The sequence below is a fragment of the Marmota monax genome, unplaced genomic scaffold (assembly GCF_021218885.2).
Source record: "Marmota monax isolate L192 unplaced genomic scaffold, Marmota_monax_Labrador192_F-V1.1 WCK01_AAM20220418_F8-fsc00018, whole genome shotgun sequence".
In the NCBI taxonomy this organism is placed as follows: Eukaryota; Metazoa; Chordata; class Mammalia; order Rodentia; family Sciuridae; genus Marmota; species Marmota monax.
Window position 1 is genome coordinate 15,188,283 of NW_026692201.1, and position 14,546 is coordinate 15,202,828.

Here is a 14,546-nt window from a genome sequence, read left to right on the forward strand (position 1 = left end):
ACTACCTCAAGTAAATAATTTCCTATTTCTGAACCCCATATTTGTCTGTAATATTCAAGAGGATAGAATGGTTGATCAAGATTTGGTTCCTACCAGTTCCCTCTCTTTGTCTAATTTAATTGATGCGAAGAAGAAAAAAGAAAAACCTCTCTTAAGACACACAAACCATACTATTCACTGAGGTTAAAAATACACAAACAGAGGGCTGGGGTTGTGGCTCAGCAGTAGAGTGATGGCCTCCAACATGTGAGGCTCTCGATTCGATCCTCAGCACCACATAAAAATCAATAAATAAAATAAAGGTATTGTGTCCAGCTATAACTAAAAAACAAACATTAAAAAAATAAAATACATAAACATAATGCTTAAAGTGATATATGTTATTTGGTAGAGTGCATAGGAACTATATTATTTTGAAGATCTTTGTTTTACATTCATTTCATTTTCTAAGCCATTAAAAAGTTAATCATCACACAATAACCAAAATGAAACTTGACAATATTTGGCCCTGAAAAAAATCATGGTTGACTACAGCCAAATTCCAAGACATAAGCCCTACAGATGAGGGTTTAAAAGCTTTCACACCATGAAGTAACTTGACAGTTTTGAACTATGCTAGAGCCCTGTAATCTTGGAAACAACAAAGATTTAAAAAATAAAAATAAAAACCATCGTTTTGTGTTCTAGAAAATGACTTACTGCAACAGAATCACCATTCCCCATAGAACTTAAATAAGGTTCACAGTCTAGTCTTCCACCCAGCTCCTGCAAATTTACCTATGACAAAGCCAGGATCTAGACCCTCCAAATTCCCTGCTTGTTTCATAAATGACGTCCTGAACTGCTTGTCACAACCAATCAATGGAAAACAAGTGCTTATTAATCAGACTTTGATTAAGAGTCTCTTCCTAGAAGTCCCTGGACATTGGCTTGCACTCATTCTGAAACAGCATACAAACCACTGTTAACAGCTCCTCAAAATAGGCTGCCTCAGAGAAAAACATTCTCTGGTTAGTGTCCATCATAACACAAGTCTTTTATCTTACTTCTCCATATGTGGTTCTTTCTAGCGTTATTACCCTTCCCCATAAAAGAGAACCTTCTTTGTCTAACCTTTGAGACCCTTGCTGATCCCATGATCAGGGCATTCTCTCTACTATGATAGATCTTTCCTCCATACCTTTGTGATTTTTTCTTTCGAATAAAATCTGTTCTTACTAATCGGGATTTTTAAATTTCACATCCTTTCCAATTCTGAAATGGCTGAGTTTGAAAGATATCCTGATTTTGTGTTCACTTGGAGACACTAAAGGTATTTCTAATTCTCAGTCTCTGTCCTGCGGCTGAAAAAGAAGGCGGGGAGGAGGTGATGAGCTGGGCAAGGTCAACTCTGGGTACACTTGGCGCCACGGGCCATACACAGTGATGGGCCACGAAGAGGCAGGCTACCCACTCGGTACTTCCTGCCAGATCCACTCCCACCCTCCGCCCTCCTAGTCTCGCGGCTGGTCAGGACGGATGCTAATTCCTCAGGAGCTCTGACACTTGGGGCGGGTAGTGGGTCCTGCACAGAGGTTCACCGGGTGCTCCAGCCAGTTCCATTCTAAGCAAGGCACTCAACCGCCTCCCCTCACAGGAGACTTCCTGGCCATTTCTCTCCCACAGTTGTTACTCCTGCCTTCATAGAAGAACTCACCATGGCGCCAAGGACGGCTAGTGGACCAGACACCCCGGAGCCGCCGATCTCCCCTGCCGGTGTTGCAGAGGGGAACCTCTAGAAACCGCGAGGAAGAAGGTCTTCCGGCTCTGCCGGAAGTTTGCCTGCGCGGGACAGGAAGTTCCTCCTCCTCCTGAACGCCTGCAACCCCACGCTACGCAGAGGTGAAAATACGTAGGACGTCCTCTAAAGCAACTTCCGTGGTGCTAGGTTAGGGGCTGGGGGTGGTGCTGACCTTGAGAGGTGCGGGGGAAGGCGCAGGCGCAGCACAGGTAGGTGGGCGGGCCGAGCGCCCTTGCCGCGCCTAAGACGATTCTGAGGTAGGTTGGGTGGTTTCGGAAGGAGCCCATTCTCCCTCTGGGAGGTGACGGAAGCACAAGTAGGTGGCTCGGGTGAGAGTCGACCCCTTTACCCAGCGGATTTAGTGAGGATAAAGACCATATTGGGTCTTGTTCTTCCTGATACAACGCCGTAATTGCCTCGGCTTTTAGCCAGTGCCCTGTCTCATTGTACCCTTTCGCTTTTCTGATTTCGTCCCTTTGGGGAGTCTCGCCTTCTCGGTAGACCTGTTGTCCTTCTGTGGTTTTTATTTCCTGTCTTAGTGTCTCCAGCTCTACTCCCTCAGGTCAATGGAATCTGACCGTGAGAAGTTTCTTCATTATTCAGACACCAGCTGGAGCCAGAAGGACATCTACGAAGAACAGTAACCAGGAAGAGAATTCTACCTGTTCATTATATTCCGATATGGACGTTTTCTTTTTGGCTATTAAAAAAAAAAAAAAAAAAAAAAAAGGAAACGAAATTATCAAGTGGAAAGAAAGGAAATTACCCCCAGTCAACTCTTTATGCCTTTTTATTATAACGAGATATAGTCCTGGAGGCAGGCTTGAAATGGGTATGCAGAGCACCATCAACCCAGAAGTACATGGGGATCTTTACTTAAGTTGTGGCTATCTGTAATCTCATCCATTTCTTTTTGCTGTAGTGTCAAGTTTTGTCATGAAGTTGGAACTGAGGCGGGAAGCTAAGAAGCTTCAGAAGAAGTTAGAAATGGTTATGGATTTTCGGTTTCACCCTTCTTACCAGAGTATCTAGAGGGAATGATATGAATGTCATAAATGGCCCAAAGACCTTGGGAATTAGAGGTCTGAACCATCCAAAAGAAGCAGGCATGGAGCAGTTGCTTTCTGTTAGAAAGGGGGTTCAGAGACTGGTTGTGTGAGTTATGTTGTCTTTTACTTTAAATTTTGTGTGTGTTGAGGGGATACATAGCATTATAAGGAGGGAAGATACAGAAATCCTAAATACTGACAGAAACAGCTGGAAGCAGGAGGGGGCTGAGGAATAGTTTGTGAAACAAATTCTGCTGAGGATCAATCCGGAACTTCCCTGAGGGTTCAGCTTCTGCTGTGTAGGGACTAGGTTGTAAATAGACAAGCCCCAGGGCATCTACAGATGGTTAAGTGTGTTAGAGAGGGGTTGTAGTTGTCTGCTAGTGGATCTGTGGGAAGCAGGTGCTATCCTTGAGGAAGAAAAGGTGGAGAAGGAAAGTGGCTATCAGCCTGTCAGTGACAACATATCCTGTGAAGTCTTACTCTTTCATTTCTGACAGTGTGGTTCTTCTTATATCTGTCCTCAACCTGGCAGCCTCATTGAGGTTCACAAAGCATCTCCTTCTATGTGACAGTAATGTTGAAATTATTATCAGGATAGATTCTCTTCTTGCCAGAGTAAAACCAAGAAAATAAATCACTTTTTGTTATCTGCTTATCATTTTTTATATGCCATGGGGTTCTATATTCGTTATTAAGTATAAAGCACATTGATAAATACTCCTTGGTTAATATCCTTTAATATTCATGTTTCACAGTTATCTTTATTACATCATGATAAATCTTATACAAGTAGTATTTTAATGATTTAAATGCATATATTTTAATGCAGTGTCACCCAATCCCTTTTTTATCCTATAGAAAAACAGTATTTTCTATTCTTTACCTGTCTTAAAGGAATTTTCCTGTTTCCATTTCTTAAAATAGAAGTATTTGACAAAGATTCAAAGAAAGGAAAGAGTTATGAAAGGGGGAAAAAGGTGTGAATGATGAAGATTAAAAAGAAACTCAGTAGTTTTGACAAGGGGGTTGGGAGAATAATCATTGAGAAACGTCTTGGTTGCTTACTATTAGGACTTAATTTAAAAAGTTGAAATGTCCTGACAGAAATTTTCCCAAATATTTAGAAGTGCCAACAGGAAGTTACCTCCTCTCTTAATACTCACATTGACCTGGAACTCTTACAACCTTCAAAACATATTACTTTTTTCAAAATTCAGTCCTTAGTTTTTGCAAAATGTACTGCTTAGTTTCTCCTCTAAGAAACCTTTCACTGTTCTTACTCTCATTTAATAAGTGTGATTATTACATGCTTTCTTTTTTTTCTGTCATTTATATTTTTTTTAAAGAGAGAGAGAATTTTTTAATATTTATTTTTTAGTTTTCGGCGGACACAACATCTTTGTTTGTATGTGGTGCTGAGGATCGAACCTGGGCCACACGCATGCCAGGAGAGTGTGCTACCGCTTGAGCCTCATCCCCAGCCCTCCTGTCATTTATATTATTTTCCAATAACCACCTAGAGAACTGGGATCTTGTTTTTGTTCTGTTTTGCCATTTTCCTCTATAAGAAATACCTTAATGTTGTGGACAAAGATCATTTCAGTTAAATTGCACTTAAAATTCTTTGTGGACAAGATGTTAGTTGTCATAATACTTTAAATGATAAAAAGTAGTTGCAGTCTTACTTATAACAGTAAGATTAGTCACATTCTGTTATATATGCTTAGTGGGATATTATCTGTTTTTAAAAGCCATTAGACTAGAGTTTCTAATGGAAAATGTTTAAATTTCTAAGTTAAAAGAGCATTTTATGGACTATATGTTTCCCCCCAAAATTCATATATTGAAACCCTAATCCACAATGACACAACATAAATAGATAGGAACTTTGGAAGGTGATTTGTCGTGAGGGTGGAGCCCTTATGATACAATTAATGACTTTATAAGAAGAGATACAAGTGATCATGTTTTCCCTCTTCTCTCCATCATGTGAGGACAAAGTAAGTACACAGCTATCTGCAGTTCAAGAATAGGGCCCTGTCCAAAGCCCATCCATGCTGTCACTCTAATCTCTAACTTCCTAGCATCCAAACTATTAGAAATGTATTCTATTGTTTGATCTACCCAGTTTATGCAGAATAGTGCTCAGGGTGGGTTTTTGTTTGTTTGTTTAATTTTTTTTTTTTTTTTTTTTTTGTAAATGGACAGAATGCCTTTATTTTATTTGTTTATGTGGTGCTGAGGATCGAACCCAGCATGCGAGGCAAGCACTCTGCTGCTGAGCTACAGCCCCAGCCCAGATGGTTTTGTTTTGTTTTTTGTTTTAATTTAGGTAAAGAATAGATCAGTTTGGCTTTTGTTTCTAAAATTTTGCTTTTTAACATTCACCTATATTGCTCTCATCTTTCTAGTTTGGGGAAAAATTTTTTTCAGAAGCATATTGCAACCTTTTAATGATTGAATAGCCTCCCTGAATCTCCTTTATTTCCATGACACTTACCACAGTTGTTTCTATGACTGTACCACATATCTGATCAATTGGTTCCATAAACTCTGAAAATTTTACACAAGTGGTACGGTGCACATTTTCAAAAACCATTAACATATGAAATGGGATCTTGATACCATTTGATACCTTTTCTTGTGAGGAAAATCTAAAACAGTCACCATCACCAAGGGCAGTAAACAGACAAAACCATATCTGTTGGAAACTGAAATTACTTTTATTCATTCATTAAATATTTATCACCAGTCACTGTTCTGTACTCTGAGAAAACCATGGTAAATAAAGTAGACATAGTCCCTATCAGGTAATTCACGTTTCAGTAGTAACCGACCATACATGAATAAATAAGGAAAATGTAAGATAGTAAGTACTAGATGAGTATTATAACAATAGTACTTCATGACTAAATAGATGACTATTTTAGATTATATTATTAAGAACAGCTTCTAAGAAGATGCCGTTTATGCTTCTGTTTCAATGATAAGAGAGCCCTGTTTTGCAGAAATTGAGGAATCATTGTTTACAGAAAGGGTGACAATGCAAAACAAAGGAATGATCTACCTTGGAATATTTCAGGAGTCAAAAGAAAGTCTGCATAGTTGGAACATAGCACCTAAGGGAAGAATAATGCTGACGGTATTGGAAAGGCTAGATCATGTTAACATTGAAAGCCAGGAAGGGGTTTGGGTTTTATTCCAAGTGCAGTGGTCGGGTGAGTGGGGTGGAGGGGTGGTTTTTAAACTGAGGAATAATATAAAATAATAAATTTTTTAATCTGTGGTAATATTTTTTAATCGGAATATTCCATCTGCTTACATGTAAGAATTACTAATATGTTTATATTTAAATCAATGATATTTACTTCTTTATTTGTCCTACCTCTCCTGTGTTCATTTTCTTTTTTTTTTTTTTTTTCCAGGGGGGTGGTTGTTTACTGGGGATTGAACTCAGGAGCATTCGACCACTGAGCCACATCCCCAGCCCTATTTTGTTTTTATTTAGAGATAGGGTCTCACTGAGTTGCTTAGTGCCTCACTTTTGCTGAGGCTGGCTTTGAACTTGGAGTTCTCCTGTCTCAGCCTCCCAAGATGCTGGGATTATAGGCATCCTGTGTTCATTTTCTTTTTTACCTTCTTTTAAATTGATTAATTATTTTTAACTCTTTTGGCCTATAAGCTTAACAATTATTTATCTTTTAGTATTCTTTTTAGTGTTGACCTGAGATCACAACATGAACTCTTAGTTGATTAACTTCTAAGATAATTTAGTATACCTCTTCCTAGATAATATAAGGACCTTAGCACACATCAACTTCACTTACCATTTTATATAAATTGTCTATTCTTGATGTGTATTTCCTAAATTCTTATTATTTTTATACAATTAATGTGCACTTATATTTACACAAACTTTCTTTTGCTGTTCTGTATAATGAGTACCTGAATCAGAGTTTGCATCTGAGATTATATTATTTTTCCTCAAGAAAGTGCATTAATATGAATGTTTTATGAATGTTTGCGTATTACATGTTCACATGTTCTCCCAGTTTTTGTATTCTGAAACTTTATTTTTTGTTTTATTCTCAACCAATATTTTTACTGAATTAGCAACTATTTTATGATTTTAAAAGATACATTCTATTGCTTCTGGCTTCCATTCTTAGAAATAACATCAGTTTTATGTTTACCCTTTAAAGGTAATTTATTTTTTCCTTGATACACCAGCATGGTGTTTTTGTTGATTTTTTTTTTTCTTTTGAGGTTTATAATGCTGCTTGAATCTGGTTCTGATGTTCTTAGGTCTTTTTTGGAAAATTGTCATCTCATCTCATTGGATACTGATTTTGCTTCCACTCTTTTTTTCTCATCTTCTGGTACTCCACTTACATGATTGCTGGGAGCCATTAGCCAAGTAGGTATGACAATTTCCTTGCCAGCGTACCCCATGTTGCAGTGACATTGAATGTAGGTGACCTTGCTCAAGGACCAAGGCGGATTAGGGTGTTCCCGGTTTAAGATAATTGTGTTTAGGGCCCAGTTTAGGTTCCAGGTTTAAGGTTTAAGATTATTCCTGCTGGGAATAGGGCGTATCCTGCTGCCTGAGTTCCCCTTGAGTTCTCATGGGATTCAGAGTATTTTTTGGAGATAGAAGCCCAGTGGAGGTGGATTTTGGGCAGAGAAGGTGGATTTTGGGCAGAGAACGTGGATTTCCCCAGAACGTGATTGTAGACGGCTGGTGTGAGTTCGGGAATAAAGAGTTGCTGTTTGAATCTACAAGCTGTGTGGTGGCTCGTGATTGTGTGCCCAGCCAGACTGCGGCACATGATGTGTTTGACCATTTCGTTTTTGTCCCGTTTTCTTTATATTTGTCTCTTATCTTTCATTCTAGATAATTCTTAACCTTTCATTAGGTTCACTGTTTTTAGTTCTTTCTAATCTGTTGAAAACTACCTGTCAAAGCATTTATTTCAGTATCTTTTTAGTTACTTATTCAAGTATTTCTGTTTGGTTCTGTTTTATTGTTTCCAGTTATCAACCCAATATCAATCTCATCTTTTATTTTCTCAAATTTATAACTCAGTTCTTTTACAAAAGAAAACTATGTCTAATAACTATGGGTCTGCTGTTATCTGAAGCATCTCTTGTTTGTTTATTGTCCTTTATCATATTGTCTTGTCTTTTTTACTTTTGTTATTTTTAATATTTTATTTATAAAAGTTTGCTATTTTCTCTTATTTATGTTACATTACTTTTTATTGATTGTCAGCATTATTTGACACATAAAGAGATTATACTTTGAGGTCATTGTGATATTTTCTAAGAAAGAATTTATGACTTCCGACAGGAATATTAGACACGAGAAATCCAAGATCACCTTAATCTAGTGAGTAATTGAGATGATTAGAATGTGGGTAGGTGTGCTTCAGATTTATAGTTTTTCCCAGGGAAGAGACCTATAAGTAGACCTATGATGTCTAGGATATGCTTCAAATAAGAGACGGGGAAATGGATGATAGTATAAATGAAATAAGATTCATCATAAGTTGATAATTGTTGAAGCTGAGTAATAGGCACTTGTTCTATTCTGTAAAGTTCTTCTTAATTTTTTTTGTTGTAGATGGACATAATACCTTTATTTTATGTATTTATTTTTATTTTTATGTGGTGCTGAGAATCAAACTCAATGTCTCATACACGATAGGCAATTGTTCTACCACTGAGGTACAACCCCAACCCCTCTATTCTGTAAACTATTATATATGTTTAACATTTGCCATAATAAAATTTTTATGGGAAATGCCAAAATATTACTAGTTAAAGGATTAGTATACAGATTGCATAAAGAACTACTACAGTTTGGTGAAGCTTTGTGTGCATGTCTATAATCCCAATAACTCTACAGGTTGAGGCAAGAGAATTACAATTTCAAGGCCAGCGTGGGCAACTTACAGAGACCCTGTCTCAAAAAATAGAAAGGGCTGTGAAATAACTAAGGGGTAAACTGCCCCTGGGTTCTATCCCTATACTTAAGGGGGGAAAAAAGAGAGAAAGAAAAGAAAAAAAGATAATGCCCTCCTCCCCATTGTCATTTCAAACAGGCAATTCACAGAGAAGAAAACGTGGATACTGGGCTGGGTTTGTGGCATAGTGATAGAGCACTTGCCTAGCATGTATGAGGCACTGGGTTCAATCCTCAGCACCATATAAAAATAAATCAATAAAATAAAGGTCCATCAACATCTCAAAAAATATTTTTTTAATTTTATATTTTAAAAAAAACATGTATACCAAATCACAAGGAAAAACTACATCACACCCAGTATCTCCAGAACACTTACACATGGCTGATAGAAGTATAAGTTGATAATCAATTTGGAAAACAACTTCACATAATCTAATAAACTTGAATGTACCTTTTCTATGGCCCAGGAAAAATTTGTACAGGAGATATGAGCAAGAGAATTTATAACATTATTGTATATAATGGTAAAAATTGTAAAAACTATACCACCATCCATCAATATTAGAATAAATATATTGTATATACTTGTACGTAGAAAACAGCAGTAAAAGCGGTGAATTGCAAGTCTGGACATGGTTAAGTCTTGTTAACAAAATGTTGAGTAAAATGGGAATTTAAAAAAAAATTACAGTGTGATACCACTTGTATAAATTTAAGAACCAATGGAAGTAAACTGTCTTTAGGGTGTAAGCATAAGACATAAATCTATAAAAAACAAAAGAATAATAGTCATAAAATGCAAGATAGTTATTTTCTGTAGCTACAGAGAGAAGGAGGAATATGGAAGTGGCATACAAAATGCTTAAGAGTATGGTGATTATACATGTTGGTTTGACTAGACAGTCCAGGTTTGCCTGCCACCATCCTAGTTTGCCTGTTTGCCTGATATTATGGCTAATATCCCTTTCTTTGACTCTCAAAATTGTCACAATTTGAATATTGTATGTTCATCCTTTTTTCAAATAACACTTTTCCCTCTTAAACTGTATAGAGGGTGTATGGGTCTTCATTGTTTCATTCTTCTGTTTATCATGCATGTATTTCATAATCATTTGAAGCTAGTCAATATTTAATAATATGATTTTAACAAGTGGCAATAGAGTTCAAAACAAATCTGTGTGTAAAATAAATATAAATAGCTTCTGATTGAAACTCTTAGAATCTAGGTAGATGTGGAGATGAATAACATACTAAAGGTGCCTGGCATTGTGTGAAGCTGTTTACAGATATCACATCAATTTCATTGGAAGACTTTTAGGCAGGTATGGTCTTCATTTTACACATGAAGAATTTGATTCCACAAAGAATGTGTATAACTTAGCCAAAATCTTAGCATATGTGGCAGAGCAGAATTTGAATCCAAGCAACGTAATACCAGACCACATGCTCTTCACTTGCAATGCCAGTCTATAATAGGTATTCTTAACCTTTTTTGTGCCATGGATCTTTTTGGCAGTCTGCTGAAGCCTTCAGAACCTTTTTCAGAATAATGCTTTTAAAATATAATGCATAGGTTTATAAGTGAAACCAATCCTATTAGAATACACTAATAAAATAGTAAACAAATGTGTACTTATGCATGTGCTTTTGTAACAATGCATTAAGTAAAATCTAGCGGAGGGTCTAATATCTATAATTTTGGAGTACTGAGCACCAATCATGTCTTGAGATATTTGTAACTTTAGTACTATGATAGGAAAATATTTGAAGTTTGTATAGATGAAAAAGTCATTGGTACTTCTAACAACACCATGGTTTAATAGCCTATGTTCACAATTGAGGGAAATGTTAAATTTCACTTAGAGGTTAGCAAATATTGGATTGGGGTGTTGTTCTGTTGGTTGAGCACTTGCTTAACATGCTTGAGGCCCTGGGTTTCATCCTTAGCCACACACACACACACACACACACACACAGAGAGAGAGAGAGAGAGCTAGCAAAAATTTAAGTGTAATATTTTTACCTACTTAATATATGGTCTTCTGCTTTAAGATCCTAATTTGTAGACTTTCAGACATTTTAACTTCAATAAGGTCATATTCCCTATCCCACCTCCTATTTTTGGTTTGAGATTACACTCAAAATGTGTTATGACAAATATAGTTTAATAAAAATAATTATTTTCCATGTAGTAAACTTGTGTGGGGGATGAGAAATGGGAATAGAATAATCAGATGTACATACTGTACACAATAGGAAGCTTGGAGCTGCTCTAGAGTGTTTTATGTAAGAGGTTTAAAACTAATTCCATACATACTGCCACATGTGAATTCTTTCTAACAGAATTCATTATTGATACCACAATGCTTTACTTAGTATACGCTTTGTCAACACTTGTAGCAGTATAGGAATTAAAGAAAATTCAAATAGCTGGACACCTTTTTAAAGTTTTCATTGGCTAAAATAGAACATCTGAAAAGTTTTTTTACTTGTGTTTCTCATGAGTTAATGTCCCAGCAGAGCAACTAGGTAACTTGATTCTGACCAACAAGAAGGAATTTCTTGGCTAATTAAAAGTGACAGAAACCTTGGGAGAAAGTAAAAACATACTAAGGGTAATTGTAAGAAAGTAAAATGGGCCCTAAAGGATAGTGTTGAGAAACCTGAAGCCCCCAAATAAGGTGAGACTTGTAAAAAATAAATAAAAACTAAGGACATATAATGGACCTTCTAAAATTCTCTTCAGAGCCAGAAGATGATCAGGGAAAAGGAAAGCCCACTTGCAGCTTTGGGTATAAATGAGATCTAACCCAGAAAGCAACTATTTTGCTTTGTTCTATACAAAGGAAATTTGAGAAGTAAGTTGATAAAGTAAAAAGAACATGTGTTTGTGTTTAGATAAACCTGGTTTTAATTGTTTCAAGACTGTTAAATTTATGGGAGGCCATTGTTTTGAATTGAGCTTCTGCACTAGGCCCTTGTAGACCACACCAAAATGAAATCACTCCCGCTGAAGTTCCATATCATAAAACTAAAACTTAAGTTGTTTATCTTACCTTCCAGGAAATCAGGATAAGAAAATAGCCAAATCCCCAAATGGCTACTTTTATCTCACATAATAAGGAAGTCCCCTTTGCTCTAACCATATTAGGAAAGTAAGTTTGAAATGATCAATCTGTGTCTTGTTCCTGATTTATGCTTTCTTCAGCTTTTTTTTGTTTTTTTGCTATAAAGCCCACCTCCACTCAGCCCATTTTATAGAATGAAATGTGACCTAATTCTCACTAATAAAAGCCAGTTAGATCTTTTCGATAAATTTGTTGAGCATTTGTCTTTTGGCAACACTTACTAGTTGCATTACTCTGGATCTCCTCTTCCCATCTGTAAAATGGAGATAATCATCCTCAGGATTGTTACAAGGAATGGAAGTAACACATTCAAAACACTGCATTAAGCTTACTGTAGTAGATAAATAGCAACTTATAAAAGAGTAGTATAAATATTGACACAAAGCAATACTATTCCCAAATGGAGGAAAAATTTCTGAGAATGCATGACAGTTTGAATTTATATTCTATCATTTGCTATAAATAGTTTACATTTCGGCTTTGGAGGGAAAGTAGAAATGAGTCCTGAGAACATACAGGATCCCAGAGCAGACAGAACCAGTTAGAACTCATATAAGTTAAATTCATTTGATTTGCAAACATAAGCAAAATGAACTTGAGCTAGTTTTTATAAATTCATATATTAAAGGAAAACAAAACGTAAGCTCAACCAATTAGAAGTAGCCAACAAATTTATATGACCAGGGACTTTCCAGTGGTATAATCAAATATGGCAACTATTTAATCAATCAAGTCTTTGCTTTGCTTTGCTTCTCTGTCCTATAAAAGCTTCCCACTTGTGTTCCCTCAGTGGTACTCCCAAACCACTTGGAGTTGTATGATTCATGAATTACTATTTGCTCAAATAAAATCCTTAAAATTTTATTGTCTCAGGTTGCTTTTTAACAGTTAAAAGAATAACATAGATAAGATTGTGAGAATTGTCTCATATGATCATGGAAGTTCAAGATCTGCTATCAGTAAGCTGGATAACCAATAAAACCAGTGATATAATTCAGTTTTGAGTGAAGGCTTGAGAACCGGCAAAGCCAATGATGTAATGTTAAATTACAATCCAAGGCTAGACAATGGGGACTGGGGGTGCTGGTATAAATCCTGGAGTCTAAAAGCCTAAGGACCAGAAGCTCTGATGTCCCAAGAACTACAAAAAAATTGATGTTCTAGCTCAAGAAGAAAAAAAATTCTCTGTTCAGCCTTTTTTTAAATAATTTTTTTAGTTGTATGTAGACACAATACCTTTATGTTTTATTTATTTTTATGTGGTACTTGCCTCCCATATGATAGGCAAGTACTCTATCACTGAGCCTTTACTCCAGCCTAGAGCCATAACACTAGCCCTCTCTTCAGCCTTTTCTTATGTATATAGGCTGGCTCCTACTGGATTAGAGGATGCCTACCCACACTAGTAAGGGAAAGTCTTTACTCAGTTTACTGATCTTTTCCAGAAATTCACACCGAGAATTATTATTTTGCCAATTATCTGGCCATCCATTAGCCCAGTCAAGTTTACATAAAATTAACCATCAAAATTGGGTTTTCTAGGTTAGAGGAAATAAGACATGGTGAATGAGTTACGGAGAGTGAAGAAGGTCTAAAGAAACTTCTTGGAGGAAGTATGTGACCATGAGTGGAGTTAGCAAATTATAGACCACACAATCTGAAAGATTGCAAAGGTTTGAAAAAGACCTGACAGTTACTGTGCACTGCCAGAATCAGGAAGACATGCAACAGTCAAGTCAAGATCCAAAGATCCCCCAGAATATTTTCTGACGACCACCGAAAGCCTCTGTGAATTGATAAATTCTTCCCACTCCTTGTCCCCTTGATCTGTAGCAGGAAGCAATTGTATTCAAACTACTCATAGGATGAAATACTTCAATATTCCCAAGTAGTCAAAAATCCTCAGAAATACAGAAAGAGTCATGGACAAATGAAGTGGTTCTAGAGACATAAGGTGGAAAATCTGTATTTCTTGGAAACTCTTCAATTTTTACTTGACTGGAACTTTATACATTCAACAGAGATTCCATGGCACCTCTAATCTCCAGGCAGGACCATGTTGATCTAAGCCAGAATTTGAAAGGAATTATAAAGGATCCTCTGGGAGTATATAAGAGAAAGAAATAATACAACATAGTATGGTTTTACCTACTATAATTTATTTCAGTCAGTTTTTTTCCTGATGGCTATTAGGTTTTATGAAAATAAAATGTAGTAGACAATATTTAAGACCAAGAAGAATTTTGACATTTTTTACCATGTACTTGTAAATTGGGATGGGATTAGAGAAGGGGCTAGATAGTAGTACCTTTAGAGAATGACTTAACACCAAAAGGTACTGACTCCTGGCTGGCAGTCAGCCTCTCCTGAGGTTATTAGGATAGATCCATAGTTACTATCTGGGTCAACATTGTATTTTATTAACAAATGAATATAGAGAACCCACATTTATCAAATTTTTAACCTGATTCATAATTAGGAAGGATGGGGTATTTTCTAGAATTTAAAATAGCTAGATATTGACTCTCAGTTAAAGTCCAGATGGTCATAATTAAAATAGACAAAAATTTTAAGTCTATAACAGTATAGGCAGAATCCAACAAACTAGTAGGGATTTT

At 36.4% G+C, this 14,546-nt stretch overlaps 1 protein-coding gene and 1 long non-coding RNA gene across 4 annotated transcripts in view; one reads left to right on the forward strand and one right to left on the reverse strand.

Annotated features, from left to right (window-relative positions):
• The window catches only part of Tmem161b (transmembrane protein 161B), a 64,266-nt gene extending 62,424 nt beyond the window's left edge, over positions 1 to 1,842 (reverse strand). For both annotated transcript variants that reach the window (XM_046428268.2, XM_046428278.2), the window contains exon 1: positions 1,697 to 1,842. In XM_046428268.2, the coding sequence (XP_046284224.1) occupies positions 1,697 to 1,699 (3 nt within the window). In that variant the 5' untranslated portion in view covers positions 1,700 to 1,842. The remainder of the gene's footprint in view (positions 1 to 1,696) is intronic.
• A 59-nt stretch (positions 1,843 to 1,901) lies between these two features.
• LOC124082762 (uncharacterized) lies at positions 1,902 to 12,790 on the forward strand. 2 transcript variants are annotated; one of them, XR_006848465.2, is made up of 2 exons: positions 1,902 to 1,989; positions 2,343 to 12,790. It is a non-coding gene; the product is annotated as an uncharacterized LOC124082762 (long non-coding RNA). The 2 variants fall into 2 exon arrangements; XR_006848466.2 differs by lacking the exon at positions 1,902 to 1,989 and adding an exon at positions 2,000 to 2,037.
• Positions 12,791 to 14,546: the final 1,756 nt, after the last annotated feature.